General features: G+C 36.7%; 1 protein-coding gene across 1 annotated transcript in view; it reads left to right on the top strand.

Annotated features, from left to right (window-relative positions):
• THSD7B (thrombospondin type 1 domain containing 7B) overlaps positions 1-15615 on the top strand; it is a 1104189-nt gene that overhangs the window by 800585 nt on the left and 287989 nt on the right. Inside the window, exon 14 of the mRNA XM_042782491.1 lies at positions 1977-2155. Within this exon, the coding sequence (XP_042638425.1) occupies positions 1977-2155 (179 nt within the window). The remainder of the gene's footprint in view (positions 1-1976; positions 2156-15615) is intronic.

Raw genomic sequence — 15615 nt, 5'->3', positions numbered from 1 at the left:
GCGGGATCGGGCAGTGTTTCGTTCTGCTGTGCATGGGGTCACTGAGTCGGAAATGACTCGACGGCACTTAACAACAACAAAGTTGTTCAGTCCCTCTTTTAAGAGTATTAACCTGATTAACTCAGGCTTACTCCAGATAATCTACCTTTTGATGAACTTGAAATTAACTGATTTGAGATGTTAATTATATCTAGAACATCTGGATATTCCCTTCAGCTTTGCCATATAACATAACTTAATAATTGAAGTGACATCCTGTCATATTCACAGGTCTTTCTCATCTTCAAGGGGAGAAAATTTTATAGGACATGCACTCCTCAGGATAGGAGTCAGATGCTGTGGTAGTTAATTAGGATAAGTTATACAAGATATTTAGAATATTTCAGGAAGAAATTGATGGTCTTCATTTCAGATATGTTAAATGTGTAGTAATTGATTAAAATGTTTTAGTACGTGATGCAGAAAGATCAGACAATATCCTGCTGCTATTCATAAGGTCTTCACCAGCCAATTTTTTTTAGAAGTGGATCCACAGGTCCGGTCCTTCTTCCTAGTCCATCTTAGTCCGTAAACTCCACTGAAACCTGTTCACCATGGGTGACCCTGCTGATATTTGAGATATCGGTGGCATAGTTTCTAACACAACAGCACCACACAAGCCACCACAATTCCTTTTACTTGGATCCACAATCAATGCCCATGGAAGCAGCAATCAAGAAATCAAATGACAAATTGCATTTGGCAAATCTGCTGAAAGAGACTTCTTTAAAATGTTAAAAAGCAAAGCTGTCACTCTGAGGATTAAGATGTGTCTGACCCAAGCCATGGTATTTTCCATTGTCTCATATGTGGAAAAGCTGTATAGTGATTAAGGAAGACTGGAAAATTGATACCCTTGGATTATGCTGTTGTCAAAGAATATTAAATATAAGCCTGGGCTGCCAGAAGAACAAACAAATCTGTCATAGATAAAGTGCAGCCAGAATGCTCCTTAGAAGGAGGATAGTGAGACTTCGTCTCCCTTGCTTTGGACATGTTATCAGTAGAGACTAGTCCCTGGAGAAGGATATCATGCTTGATAAAGTAGAAGGTCAGTGAAAAAGGGGAAGACCCTCAACAAGATGAATTGACACAGTGGCTGTAACAATGGGCTCAAACATAGCAATGATTATGAAACTGGATAGTGTTTCATTCTATTGTATGTAGGTTTGCTGAGTGAAATCCGACTTGATGGTACTTAATAAGATCATAGAGATCAGTATTGAAGAGATAACCTGGTACTGATGAATAAAGACAATAGTTGAAATTATGAGATAGTCCAGAGAAAATGTGTGGCAAGAAGTAGGCTGAAGACAAGAATAAGACCAAATAAAGCTAGAGCTACTGGGGTGATACTTCAATTCAAATTTCTTTATTACCTGTCCAATATCCCATTATAAAATCCTTTACTATTCCTTTACTTCCTTCTTTCAGTAAGACCTTGCACTTCTTGATCATCTGTGGTTCACTTACTTACCCCTCCCCAACCCCAAGTCCCATTACCTGAAAGTGAGAATCAGAATCTTTCTTAGTGAAGTCTTATGGATAGATCACCTAGGAAACATTGGCCCTTTTTCACTCCCTGCATGTGGAAGTGTAAGATGGGGGCACAAGGCTCAGTGAGGGGAGCTGTTATCATCTTTAGCCTTGAACTGCATCATTCCTTCTTATTGGAAACCAGGACTAACTGTGTACTTTTTCCTGCTCCTTCCATCCCAGAATTAGTTGTGAAAATAAACAGAATGATGGACATTCATAGGCAGATTTAATCATATTTATCTCTCTCTTAAAACTCTGGTTTGTTTATCTGAGTAGAAAATTATTATTAAAGTTGCTGCAGCAAAACTGCTGAGAAATCTGAGATGAAATGAAAGAAACAGTGAACTAGATTGGTCTATTTTGATCAGACTTTCTTCTCTTAAATCTTTTTCTTTCAGGTTATATTCAAGAAGAATGTGTCATTCCCTGCCCATTTGATTGCAAGTTAAGTGATTGGTCTAGTTGGGGGTCTTGCAGCTCATCTTGTGGGATTGGAGTGAAAATTCGATCCAAATGGCTAAAAGAAAAACCTTACAATGGAGGTCGTCCATGTCCCAAACTGGATCTCAAGAATCAGGTAAGGTACATGAAGTAAAAAAGGAAAAAGCTGAAAATGTATCCTCATTATTATTTTCTATTGAAATTGAAAGTCAACCACTTATTAGCTCATACAAAGCTATCACAAGTTTGGAAAAGTGGTTAAGAGAGCAATAATTAATATAATAAGCTGTTGCTGTCGAGTCATGGCACAGTGGTTAAGCATTCAGCTGCTCATTGAAAGGTAAGTGGCTTGACCCATCAGCCACTCTGCAGGATGAAGATGTGACCATCTGCTCCCATAAAAATTTACAACCTTGGAAGTCTTATGGGGCAGCTCTATTCTGTCTATTGGATCACTCAGAGTTGGAATTGACTTGATGGCAACAGGTTTGGTTTTTCTTTTCTTAATTAATATAATAATATTAGTAATAAAAACTTCCCACTCCTAGATAATTGCCAAGGCCAACTTGCATATCATTAACAATAATAAAGTTTGGAAAAATATAATCTATCTGATTTTCAAGTGATCATGATATTATAAAAGTGATGTGTTGTGGCACCTACATTTGTGTGTGTGTGTGTGTGTGTATGTATAAATATAAGGAATGATGTTGGGATAAGAGCAATTATTTTATGACAATAGAATTAATGATTTGTCCCATCAATTCCAATAATGGAATTTTCCTTCACCTAACTCTATCCACATTTTTTTCATTCTCAATCTTGACAGTGCTTCCACAGTTCTTCATGCATCTCTTGAGCTATTTCTCTGCCTCAAAAGTCATTGCTGTTTTCATAAATGAAATGCTCCTTTCTATCCTTCCATCAAGATGTCTAATAAAACTGCCATCCTAAGTAATTAAAGTTGGTTAGAGTATTTCAGGTGTATCCATATAACAGAGTCTAAGAATTAGTTAAGAATTATTTATGATGAAGAATTTATATTCCTTACAAAATGGCTATTAGATTAGGACTGGTCGTTCAGCTCTTTCTTGTTTTTAATCAGTTTCTTTAAATAGGTAGAGCACACATGATGATGCAGAGTTCTTTCTTTTAAGGTGGGGAAATGTGTGACTTATGTGAGTATGTATATCCTTTGTGAGGGGAAAACTCAACACAACGACTATATATGTTGTTTAATAGAAGGCAAATCCAGTGACTCTTTTCTTAGTTAATTTGAATACCTTGTCTAGTACTGCTTGGCTTAAAATATCACATGTCAATTTAAAACCAACATCTCTAGCTATTGTATTTTCTAAGTTTTGATAAAAGGCCTTTAACTCACCAACAAAAGAAAAAATAACATTATGGCAAAAAATATTGAAGTTCCAGCAATATAAGGTTGCTGAGTCAAAACTATATATATAGGTATAATGATATGTTAGTCTATTTTATCTATCTATCTATCTATCTATCTATCTATCTATCTATTTATTTATTTATAAGGCTATAAGCTCTGGTGGTTTAGAGCCTAAGGCATTTGACTGCTAAGCAGAAGGCTGGCGGTTATAACCCACCAGCCACTTCTCGGAAGGAAGATTGGGTAATCTACTTCCTTAGTGATACCGTCTCGGAAACCCAAGGAGGGGTCGCTGTGAGTCGGATCCGACTTGACGGCAGTGAGTTTGGTTTGTTTTTTTTAATATGGTTAAATAAAGATCCTAGCTTCTTCTTTCAAAAAATGAGCAAGTCTGTTGGGGAAAACAAGGCAGATGATCAGAAAATCAACATAAGTATTACCAAAAAACCCATAGTGTGTACAGGAGTTTCGTGAAAGGAAGAGCAGAAAATGACTAAGGAAGATAGGAGGGAAATAACGAGAACACAGATAGTTCAAGAAAATAAACTACTTCAGTTCAAGGAAAAGAATAATTTAGGTTTAGGGCCAGGAGGCAAGAGGAAGAGTGTCAAGTGAATACTCTGGATGAAGACTATTTGACCATCCCTAAAGTATTTTCCAGGTATTTAAAATGGACAATAACTACTAAGCATTTATAGTTATAAATAATGTATGATAATTCTTATAATATCTTCCTCAAAACAATCCGTAAAAGTAAACCTCTACAATACTAGTGTTAAGCACTAATTTTAATGTGTTGATTTTATGTACTAGGAAAGTATAAAGGGAATAAGCAAACTTCATTTGTGGAGAGATTTTAAGACTATATCTTCAGTACGTGAAGGCAAAAGTATGAAAGCATGTCCATAAAATCTGAGACTCTGGATAAGGGAAAGGCACTTGTATGTCTGCTGTAATTCAAAAGAGATTTGCTTTAAATACTTAGTTGACATATAAGACATGTAACTGAAGTAGTACAAACTAAAAATTAAGTCCAAATTCAAGAATATTTTACATTAATTCCACATGTGAAAATTAAGTGAAGCTTGGCCTATCTGCAAGAGATATTTCTTACTTTTGAGTTCAAGAAGAGAACTGTAGTGTTTCAAAATGTCTTTGTTGTAATGCCCAGAGGTAAATTTTGAGTTTTAATAATAAATCTGATATAGTATGGAGTTTTTGCTGACTAAAGAAGTTTGTGGGTATCTATCACAGCACGTATGTGACTTAGTTAAGCTTGGGTGGAAAAACTTCACCCATCCATGCGTTATATTTTAACAATAGGTAATTGATCAGGGCAAAAAGTAATAACTCACCCCCCTCACTTGTAATGGTAAACACAAATACTGTCGTGAAAAATCCTACATCTAAAAGTAATTTTTCTCATAACAATTCTTTTTATAAAGCAAGTACACTGTATTGGTAAGTACATTTGTATAAAGGTGTCTGTGCAGTGGCTTCATTAAGTATTTGATCTTAGATATGGTATATTCTCCTTTGGGAGTGTGTGTTGTGTGTGCTTATGCAAGTAAATTATGTTGTATATCGATTTTTGTTTGGATTAATATTTTCTTAACGCACTTGACAATAAATTGGGTTGTTAGGGAATGTCATTATTTAGTAAATATTTCCCAGCTTCTCATTTATGACAATTCATCTTTAGAAGGATATTGTTTCTTTCTTTAAAATGAACATGTGGAGCTCTGGTAGTGTAGTGCCTAAAGCACTTGACTGCTAACCAGAAGGCTAGTGGTTCAAACCCACCAGCCACTCCTCGGAAGGAAGGTTGGGGAATCTACTTCCGAAGTGATACTGCCTCAGAAATCCAAGGAGGGGTCGCTATGAGTTGGGGCGGACTCGATGGCACCTTACAACAACAACAACAACTCCCACTGAAGCTCTTTTGTGTGGTTTAGTTTTACGGCTGGCTTTAGGTTATTTTTCTCCTTTACAATTGGTATTTAGGTTTAGATTTATTTTTTCATTTTAGAACCAAATTAATACCCCATCACCCTACAATCATAAGAGTTTTAAAAAGAGAATTATAATCAAATTATGGCACTAAGTGAGGAACATACATATCCTTAGTAATGTGCAGGAGGGAAACACAGCCTATGATAGATTGAGTTTAACAGACTTCATGGATAGGTATCAGACATTCTTATGTGTGTATAAACATGTATATGTTGTACATGTGCATATGTAAATGTTACTATATTTGCATATACATATGAGAGGACTTCCCTCCTCTTTAGAATAAGAAGTCATTTTAAGGATAAGGGCTATCTTCTTTTGCAAATCATTCTAGCCCCTAGTATACTATATTGTGGGTTATCAGCTATATTCATTGGATGACATATTTTGAAAAGAAAGGTATCTCCCTGGATGATTAATGGCTAGTTCTGTTGAAACAAATATAGTAGAACTCTGTTCTGTTATGCTGTGATTTGTCATTCACATGCTCAAAAACAAGAGTTCTTCTAGAAAAAAGAAATAAGATCTTTCCAATTATTATTGCCCAAAGAAAATCTTTCAAGACTTGCCTGAAAACTCTTGGGTGTTCGGATTCCCATTGAATTCCAACTCAGCTGTATAAATACAAAGGTTGGTATTACGTACACAAACTTGTAAACTGTTCTGAATCTGTTAGTGAAATCATTATTTATAATCTCTCGTTAAATGAATAAATAAGCCTCTTTTTTAAAGTCAAACCTATCAATATGATAGCTCTTTCTCTAGAAGTGCCTAAGTGACAGCAATACTTGGGTAGCTTTCTGCTAAGTATATCTGTGATGCTAAATAGGTCCAGCGTGCAGCTTGTCTAATGCTCTTTTGTAGACATAACATTTCTTCTAAACAGTTGATTGGATTATCAGGTCAGCTTGCTGATGCCCTTGACTCTGCTGTATATAATAAAATACATGATATATTTCGTTTTGTTTCACAGTCTTTGATGTGTTGAGTTGATTTAAGTGTACTTGCACTGTAAATTTGTGTTATATATATTTCTTATGAAATTCTGCTCTATAGACGATTAAATATGAGGACATTAAAGCTCCATTGGACTTACATTTCCCTTTATGAGTTCTTCATACAATTGAAACCAAGGGAGTTTCAGAAAATTATATTTTGTACATAAGTGCAAATCAGTATGTTTACCGTTTGAATAAAAATTATATTGAGATTACCTACACATTTTAAAATGCATGTTATTTGAATACGTTTTTTGAAAGAGATTTGGTTGTACTTGCCGCTGAATGTAAGGATGTAAATTAAATGTATATGAGTTCCTTGGAAACAATTGCATTTTAAAGAAGTGTCTTCCCCTCAAAGAGAGGAAGTAATGAATATAATGCATTTTGGTTTTCATATCAGGGAAATAGTGCTTTTAAGAATGTTTTCTTCCCAGAGATTTATGGATATATTTTAGCATGAACATTTCTTCCTTATAAGAGGACTTTTGGATGAGAAAAGATTTCTATTAAGAAATAGTTTATGCTGATTTTTAATCCTGCTTCATTAAATACTAGCAGTATTTAGGATGTAAAAATAGGATACTAACTTTTATTCTGTCTCAATTTTGTTTACCCATAAAAACAACTTTTTATTGTGACTTGGGTGAAGGTTTACGGAGCAAATTGGTTTCCCATTCAACATTTCATACACATTTTGTTTCATGATATTGATTGCAATTGCCACTATGTAACAGCACTCTTCCCATTTCCTCTCTGTATTTTCTGTTTCCATTAGTCCTTATTTCCTATCCCTTCCTGACTTCTGAGTTTTGTCCCTGGCAAACAGTGTCTTTTTGATATTATATAGTTGATTGTTCTAAGGAGTGTGTACCTTCCTGGTGACATTGTTCACATTATAAGCTTATCTACTGTTTGGCTGAAATTTGAGCAATGAGGGTGTGTTCAGTTCCAGATTTGAAAGGGTCTAAGGGCCACAGTCTCAAGGGTTCCACTAGTCTCTGTCAGACCAGTACACCTGGTCTTTATTATGATTTTCAGTTTTGTCTCATTTTCTCCCACTCTATTCTGGACCTCCTATTGCTTTCAGGGCAGTCATCACTTGTGGCCAGGAACCATCTAATTCTGGTCTCAGAGTCATTAAGGCTGGGGTTCACATGTTCCACTAATTCATTGGACTAATTGTTTCCATACATCTTTGATTTTCTTTCTCTTCTTGGCTCCAGATGGAGAAAAATCAATAGTTGCACCTCACATGGTCACTCACAAGCTTTTAAGACCCCTAGTCACTACATGCCAAAGTAAGTAGAACATTGTCTTTGTGGGCTATGTTATATCAACTGAACTTGATGTCCCCAGAGACTACATTCTTGAATACCCAGGCCCAGCAAATAATTTTCTCAAGATGTTTGCATATGGCTAAGAAGTTTTCATAATTTTACACACTTTATGCTTTACTGTATTCATGGATATATGCACATATAAATAGATGTATCATATCTCTATATAAGATGGAGCTCTAGTATAGTGCCTAAGACATTTGACTGCTAACCAGAAGGCTGCGGTTCAAACACACCAGCCACTCCTTGGAAGGAAGATTGGGCAATCTACTTCCGTAGCGATATCGCCTCGGAAACCCAAGGAGGGGTTGCTATGAGTCGTATCTGACTTGATGGCTGTGAGTTTGGTTTTTGTTTCTATATATAAGTATTTATATAGATAGATAGATAGATAGATATAGATATAGATATATAGATATATTTTCAATCAAAACTATACATATTCATGGATGTAGTACCATTCCCCTTTGCACCCAAGTTCAACTTTAGTGTCTATCTGTGTATCCACTCATAGATTATTGTTATTACTGCTATTGCAGGATTGTGTATGTAATAATATTCACCTTTGTAACCTTTAAGTCCTGTGCTCCTCCTAGTGTCTTCCTTTGCCTGGATCATTTTGTGCAGAACTCCTTCTTAAGCTTTTTCCCTTCACCCAAGTTAATACATGTCTATCCTGTAGTTACTGTGCCTTTCCCTCTCACTATTACTAATTTTCAACGAATATTTCTTTTTGTGTTTAAATTTCTTCTTGACTTTTTATAGTTGTGGTATCATATAATATTTGCCCTTTTGTGATTAACTAGATTCATTCTACATAATGTCTCCCATGTTCATCCATGTTATGAAGTGTTTCACAATTCATTTTTATTCTTTAACATTGCAAAGTATTTCATTGTGTGCATGTACTATAGTTCATCCTTTCATCTTTGGGAACATCAGTTGTTTCCATCTTTTTGCCATTGTAAATAAAGCTGCAATGAACATGATTGTTCATGTATCAGTTTGTGTTACAGCTCTTATTTTTCTAGGATCTATACTTCTTAGTGAGATTTCTAGATCATATGCTAGATCTATGCCCAAATTTTTAAGGAATTTCCATGCTGTTTTCCACAGTGGTTGCACCATTTTGCAGTCCCACCAGCAGTATGTGAGGGGTTTGTTCTCTCTATACCTTCACCAGCTTTTTTATTTTCTCTCTCTCTCTCTTTTTTTTATTAATTTCAACTTTGCTATTGATACTTGAGTGAAAGGATATCTTATTGCTATTTTTGATTTATATTTGGATCTTAAATGATTAATGAGCATGAGCATTTCATCATGTGTTTGTTTGCCCCTGATTCTCTTCTTTTAGTGAAGTGTCTATTCATGTCCTCTGCCCATTTTCAACTGGAATGTTTGCCATTTTTTTGTTGAAATGTTGAAGTTTTCTATAAATTTTAGAGACTCATCCCTTGTCACCATCCCTAAGATTTTTTTTTTTTTTTATCAAGAGATTTTTCTTCATGAACCTCTCCCCCAGTTTGTATTCATACATATCCTATACTTAATCATTCCAAAGTAATACCTATTCCTCAAAAACAAATCAAACTCACTGCTATTGAGTCAAATCCAACTCACAGTGACCCCTCTTTGGGTTTCCAAGACAGTATTTCTACAGAAGTAGATTGTCCAGTCTTCCTTCCAACTTGTGGGTTTGAACCTCCAACCTTCTGGTTAGCAGTCAAATGCCTTAGGCACTACACCACCAGAGCTCCCCTATCTACCTCTCAGGCTTGTTAAAATCTTTGGAAAATTTGATCATCATTCTTGAGAGTTTCCAGAATCACTCATGAGAAGCAATTTTCCAGTAGTTATACACACTATCATGCTATTTGCTGTGTTTTTCACTGCTTAGTGTTGCTACTCTAGATGTATCCAAACTTACTTCTAGTTGTTTTCCAAGATCTTCACTATATGCTTCTAGAATATTCTCCAGTAGACTGGGTTAGCAAATACATGTAATACACATCCTAAGATGACTTTTCAGGATTGACTAGATATTGTTGTAAATTTATAAATTTGGCAGAGTTTGTCTTTGGCACTCTTTCAGTATCCTTATACACATCAAATTATCCCTAGCCCCTTAACTCCTAAAGCTCTGAAATATTATATTAGATAGCATCAGCTGCAGCAGAGAAATCACATCATCTGTGTTTGCAATGTTGTGATCCTATCTTCTTAACCATGTATTTCAAATGTTGTTGTTGTTGTTGTTATGTGCCATCGAGTCAGACCTGATTCATAGCGACCCCTCCTTGGGTTTCCGAGGCAGTATCACTACGGAAGTAGATTGCCCCATCTTCCTTCAAATAGATGCCCCCTATTACTTTTCTTTATTTATTGTGATTTGGGTGAAAGTTTCCAGAGCAAATTTGTTTTACATACACATTTTGTTTCATGACATTGATTGCAATTCCTGTCATGTAATATAATTTTTCCCATTTCCTCCCTGTGGTTGTCTTTTCCCTGTGTTCTTTTGTCCTATGTATCCCTGCCCTCTGAGCTATCTCCCTTTGCAAATGCTGCCCTGCTGATCTACCATGATTGATTGTTCTACAGAGTGTACCTACCGGATGTAATTCTTCACCTTGTAGGTCACTTTTCATGAAAAAAAATAGCAGAAATGTTTTTCTTATCTTTCCAGAATCATGTTTTCTTCTTTTCAGGCACTGAAAGAATACAACTCTGACTTTAACCATGATTATGAATTTATTGTACTGAATATATTTGCACTGCCATCCAACTCCATGGTAGTGAGTTTGGTTTGGTTTGGTTTTGGACTGAAAGGAGTGCAGCACGTGCTTTAATTTTTGTTGTTGTTGCTTAATAGCAATCTGAGAGTAAGATTCATAACAGCAGGTTAAGCTCCCAGTTCTCTAGAGTTTTTAAATTTTACCTCAGTATTAAGCTAAATTACCAGAAAGCAAATTACCTAGACCCTGCTTTATATAGCAGGTCCCTGTAGAAAATCATATGGTGTGCCACGGTTTATTTTTCCTATATGATGTATGGGTTGAGATGGAAAACAATCACTTTGAGTTGTCTATCTGAATATGTTGTAATTCAGAGTTTATTGTTTCATAGCTTTTATTGATCATTAAACAAAACAAAATGAAAACATTGCCACTGAATCAATCCTGACTTATGGTGACCCACCTGTGTATCAGAGTAGAACTGTGCTCCATAGGGTTTTCAGTGGCTGATTTTTTCCTAAGTAAATCACTAGCCTTTCTTCTAAGGCTAAGTGGACTTGAACTTAATCTTCAATTAAGATTATAGAAACCACTGGGATATGAATGAAGTGGAGGAGGTTGTTATAGAAATTGTGTCCCAGGCCCTTGTTCTAAGGATTGCAGTTCAGTACATCTGGAGTGGATCCAAGAGTGTGCATCTATTCATGAAACTTTTTTGCTAATTCTTCAATCAGGCATGTTTGTGAACATCATTAGATTTGAGATTATTGACCACTGAGGCCACAATTGCTGCTGACTTCAGCTCTGGGAATATTTTTCTCTGCAGTTGACTTACCTGTCCTTTGTAATCCAAGCACTGAAAATAACCACTACTTGTTTGCATAATGCCATACTCGAAACAAATGTTGAGAACCCTCACCCCCATTGTATAGAGAAGACTTTGGCTTAGAAGGTGTGTTGGTTTTCCCAGTATCCTCTTTGATCCATATGAGTTATGAAATTGACAGGTCTGGGGTCAAAAGCTGCCCTGTCAATTTCAGAAAATTATTTAGCATTTCTGAGTCTCAGTTTCATAATTTGTCAAATGGTTATAACAAAGACAACTACCTCATTGGCTTATTGTGAGTATTAAATAAGAAAAAATGAATATTAAGTTCATAGTTTATTGCTTGGCCCATAGTCAGTTAACTATGGTTCTTTTTCCTTGGTCTTTAACATGTGATTTCAGCTTTCGATTTAGTACACTTTCACCTGTTCCTCATTGCCTTTCATGACTAAATTATGCAGATTTCTTCCCCTCTTACATGTAGCTACTGGAACATTTGGAGTCAAATATTTTAGCTGTAATGATTCAGCTTAGATATCTAGTAATATCTACTGACATTGCTTGCTGCATGGAGGTCAATTCTAAAACATCTTACTCAGCATGACATCTTGTTTCTAATGGTAGAAACAAATACAACTTCTTACATATTTATATCTCTAATTTCCCATGAATATGTGATTCTTTGATCCTTTTTATATAAACTTGTTTATTAAGCAACATAGAAAAATACACAAATCTTTAAGGGCATAACTCACTGCCATTGAGTAGGATTCAATTCATAGCGACCCCTCCTTGGGTTTCTGAGGTGGTATCACTACGGAATAGATTGGCCCATCTTCCGTCTGAGGAGTGGCTGGTGGGTTTGAACTGCCAGGCTTCTGGTTAGCAGTCAAATGCCTTAGGCACTATGCTACCAGAGCTTTAAAGGCATTTGTTGTTGTTGTTATGTGCCATCGAGTCAGACCCGACTCATAGTGACTCCTTCTTGGGTTTCTGAGGCAGTGGGCTCTGGTGGCATAGAGGAAAAGTCGTGTGGGTGTTAGCTGAGAATCAACAGTTCAAATTCCACTACTGCCTGGTCTGCCAGAAGAAATAATTTAGGAGCTCTGGTAGCATAGTGGCTAAAGCACTTGACTGCTAACCAGAAGTAGATTTCCCCATCTTCCTTCTGAGGAGTGCCTGGTGGGTTTGAACCGCCAGCCTTCTGGTTAGCAGTCAAGTGTCTTAGGCATTACACTACAAGAGCTCCTGTGTGTTTATATAGGTATGCATATATATGTATATATGTATATCTGTGTGTATGTGTGTAGATATATCTACACACATACACACAGATATACATATACACACATATACATATGACAAGGAGCTCTGGTGGCATAGTGACTAAGACATTTGACTGCTAACCACAAGGCTGGCAATTCAAACCCACCAGCCACTCCTTGGAAGGAAGACTGGGCGATATACTTCTGTAGAGATACTGCCTCAGAAACCCAAGGAGGGGTCAGTATGAGTTGGAAGCGACTCAAAGGCAACGAACGAGAGTTTTTACACATATAACAAAACAAGGAAGAAATAATCAAAACAATTAAATTTTCTGCAACTGGTCACATGGTCATAGCAGGTATTTAGAACTCTGTTCGTCCACCACCCATTCCATATTCCCTTTGCCTTCAGCAAGCACCTCAACTGTTGTTGTTGTTACATGCTGTCGAGTTGTGTCAGACTCCTAGTGACCCTATGCACAGCAGAATTAAACACCGCCCGGTCCTGCATCAGCTCCATGATTCTTGCTATACTTGAGTCCATCGCCTCAACCACTGTGTCAAGCCATCTTGTTGAGGGCCTTCCCTCTTTCATCGACCCTCCACCTTACCAAGCATGACATCCTTCTCCAGGGAATGGTCCCTGCTGATCACATGACCAAAGTAGATGAGATGAAGTCTGGCCGTTCTCGCTTCCAAGGAGCATTCCGGCTGCACCTCCTCCAGGACAGATTTGTTAGTTCTTTTACCAGTCCATGGTACTTTCAGCATTCTTCATCAGCACTACAACTCAAAAGCATCAATTCTTTGGTCTTCCTCATTCATTGTCCAGCTCTCATGTGCATACGAGGCGATTGAAAATATCATGGCTTGTGTCAGGCACACCTTAGTCCTCAAGGAGACATCCTTGCTCCTCAGCACTTGAAAAAGGTCCCTTACAGCCAACTTGCCCAGTTCTATATGTCATCTAATTTCCTGAGTGTTGCTTCCATTGGCATCAATTGTAGAACCAAGCAATGTGAAGTCTTTGACAACTTCAAACTTTTCTCCATTTATCATGATACTGCTTATGAGGATTTTTGTTTTCTTTATAGTGAGATATAATCCACATTGCAGACTGTATTCTTCAATCTTCATCAGTAAGTGCTTCAAGTTATCCTCATTTCGGCAAGCAAAGTTGTGTCATCAGAGTATCACAGGTTGTTAAGGATTCTTCCTCCAATCTTGATGCCACATTCTTCTTCATATAGTCCAGCTTCATGGATTATTTGCTTGGCATACAGATTGAATAAATATGGGGAAAGGATGCAACCCTGATGCACTCCCTTCTTGATTTTAAACCATGGAGTGTCCCCTTGTTCTGTTTGAACAATGCCTCCTGGTCAATGTACAGATTCTTCATGAGCACAATCAAGTGTTCTGGAATTCCCATTCTTCACAATATCATCCACAATTTGTTACAATCTACACAATCAAGCCTTTGCATAGTCAATAAAACACAAGTAAACATATTTCTGGTATTCTTTGCTTTGAGCTAGCATCCATCTGAGAGCAGCTATGATATCCCTTGTTCCACGTCCTCTTCTGAATCCAGCTTGCAACTCTGGAAGTTGTCTGTCAATATACTGCTGCATCTGTTTTCTAATTATCTTCAGTAAGATCTTACCTGTGTGTGATATTAATGATATTGTTCGATATTTTCCACATTTTGTGGAATCACCTTTCTTTGGAATGGGTACAAATATGGATCTCTTCCAGTCAGTTGGCCAGGTAGCTGTCTTCCAAATCTCTTGGCATAACCTAGTGAGTGCCTCCAGTGGGGCATCTGTTTGTTGAAACATCTCAATGGGCATTTTGTCAATTCCTGGAGCCTTGTTCTTTGGAACTTCTTTCATGGCAGCTTTGACTTCTTCCTTCAGTAACATTGATTCTTGATCATATACCACCTCCTAAAATGGATGAAGATCAACTAGGTCTTTTTTTGTACAGTGACTCTGTGTTTTCCTTACATCTTCTTTTGATGTTTCCTGCATCATTTAATATTTTGCCCACAGAAACTTTCAATATTGCAATTTGAGCCTTGAATTTTTTCTTTGGTTCTTTCAGCTTGAGAAATGTCAAGCATGTTCTTCCCTTCTGGTTTTCTAAATCCAGGTCTTTGCACAGTTCATTTTAGTAATTGGCTTTGTCCACTAGAGCTGCTCTTTGAAATCTTCTGTTCAGCTCTTTTATCTTGTCATTTCTTCCATTTGCTTTAGCTACTCTCTGCTCAAGGGCAAGTTGCATAGTCTCTTCTGACATCCATTTCAATCTTTTCTTCCTTTCTCATCTTTTGCTTTCTTCATGGATGATGTTCTTGATGTTATCTCATGATTATTCTGGTTTTCGGTCATTGGTGTTCAATGCATGAAATCTATTCTTTAGATGGTCTCTAAATTCAGGAGGGATATATTCAAGATCATATTTTGATTCTCATGGACTTGATTTAACTGTTTTTAACTTCAAGTTGAACTTGCATATGAGCAGTTGATGGTCTGTTCCACAATCAGCTCCTGGCCTTGTTTTGGCTTAAAATATTGAGCTTTTCCATTGCCTCTTGCCATAGATGTAGTCAATCTGATTCCTGTGTATTCCATCTGGCAAAGTCCACATGTATAGCCACTGTTTGTGTTGTTGAAAAAAGGTATTTGCAATGAATAAATTGTTGGTCTTGTAAAATTCTATCATGCAATTTCCAGCATCATTTCTGTCACCAAGGCCAAATTTTCCAACTACTGGTGATTCTTCTTTGTTTCCAACTTTTACATTGCATTCATCAGTGATAATTAACACATCTTGATTGCATGTTCAGTCAATTTCAGACTGCAGAAGCTGATAAAAATCTTCAATTTCTTCATCCTTGGCTTTGGTAATTGGAGCATAAATTTGAGTAATAGTCGTATTAACTGGTCTTTCTTGTAGGCATATGGATATTATCCTATCACTGACAGCATTGTACTTCAGGACAGATCTTGAAACAT

The sequence above is a fragment of the Orycteropus afer genome, unplaced genomic scaffold, assembly GCF_000298275.1.
Source record: "Orycteropus afer afer isolate SDZICR_OR568_19922 unplaced genomic scaffold, OryAfe1.0 scaffold00342, whole genome shotgun sequence".
In the NCBI taxonomy this organism is placed as follows: Eukaryota; Metazoa; Chordata; class Mammalia; order Tubulidentata; family Orycteropodidae; genus Orycteropus; species Orycteropus afer.
This window is presented reverse-complemented; position numbering and strand designations above follow the sequence as displayed.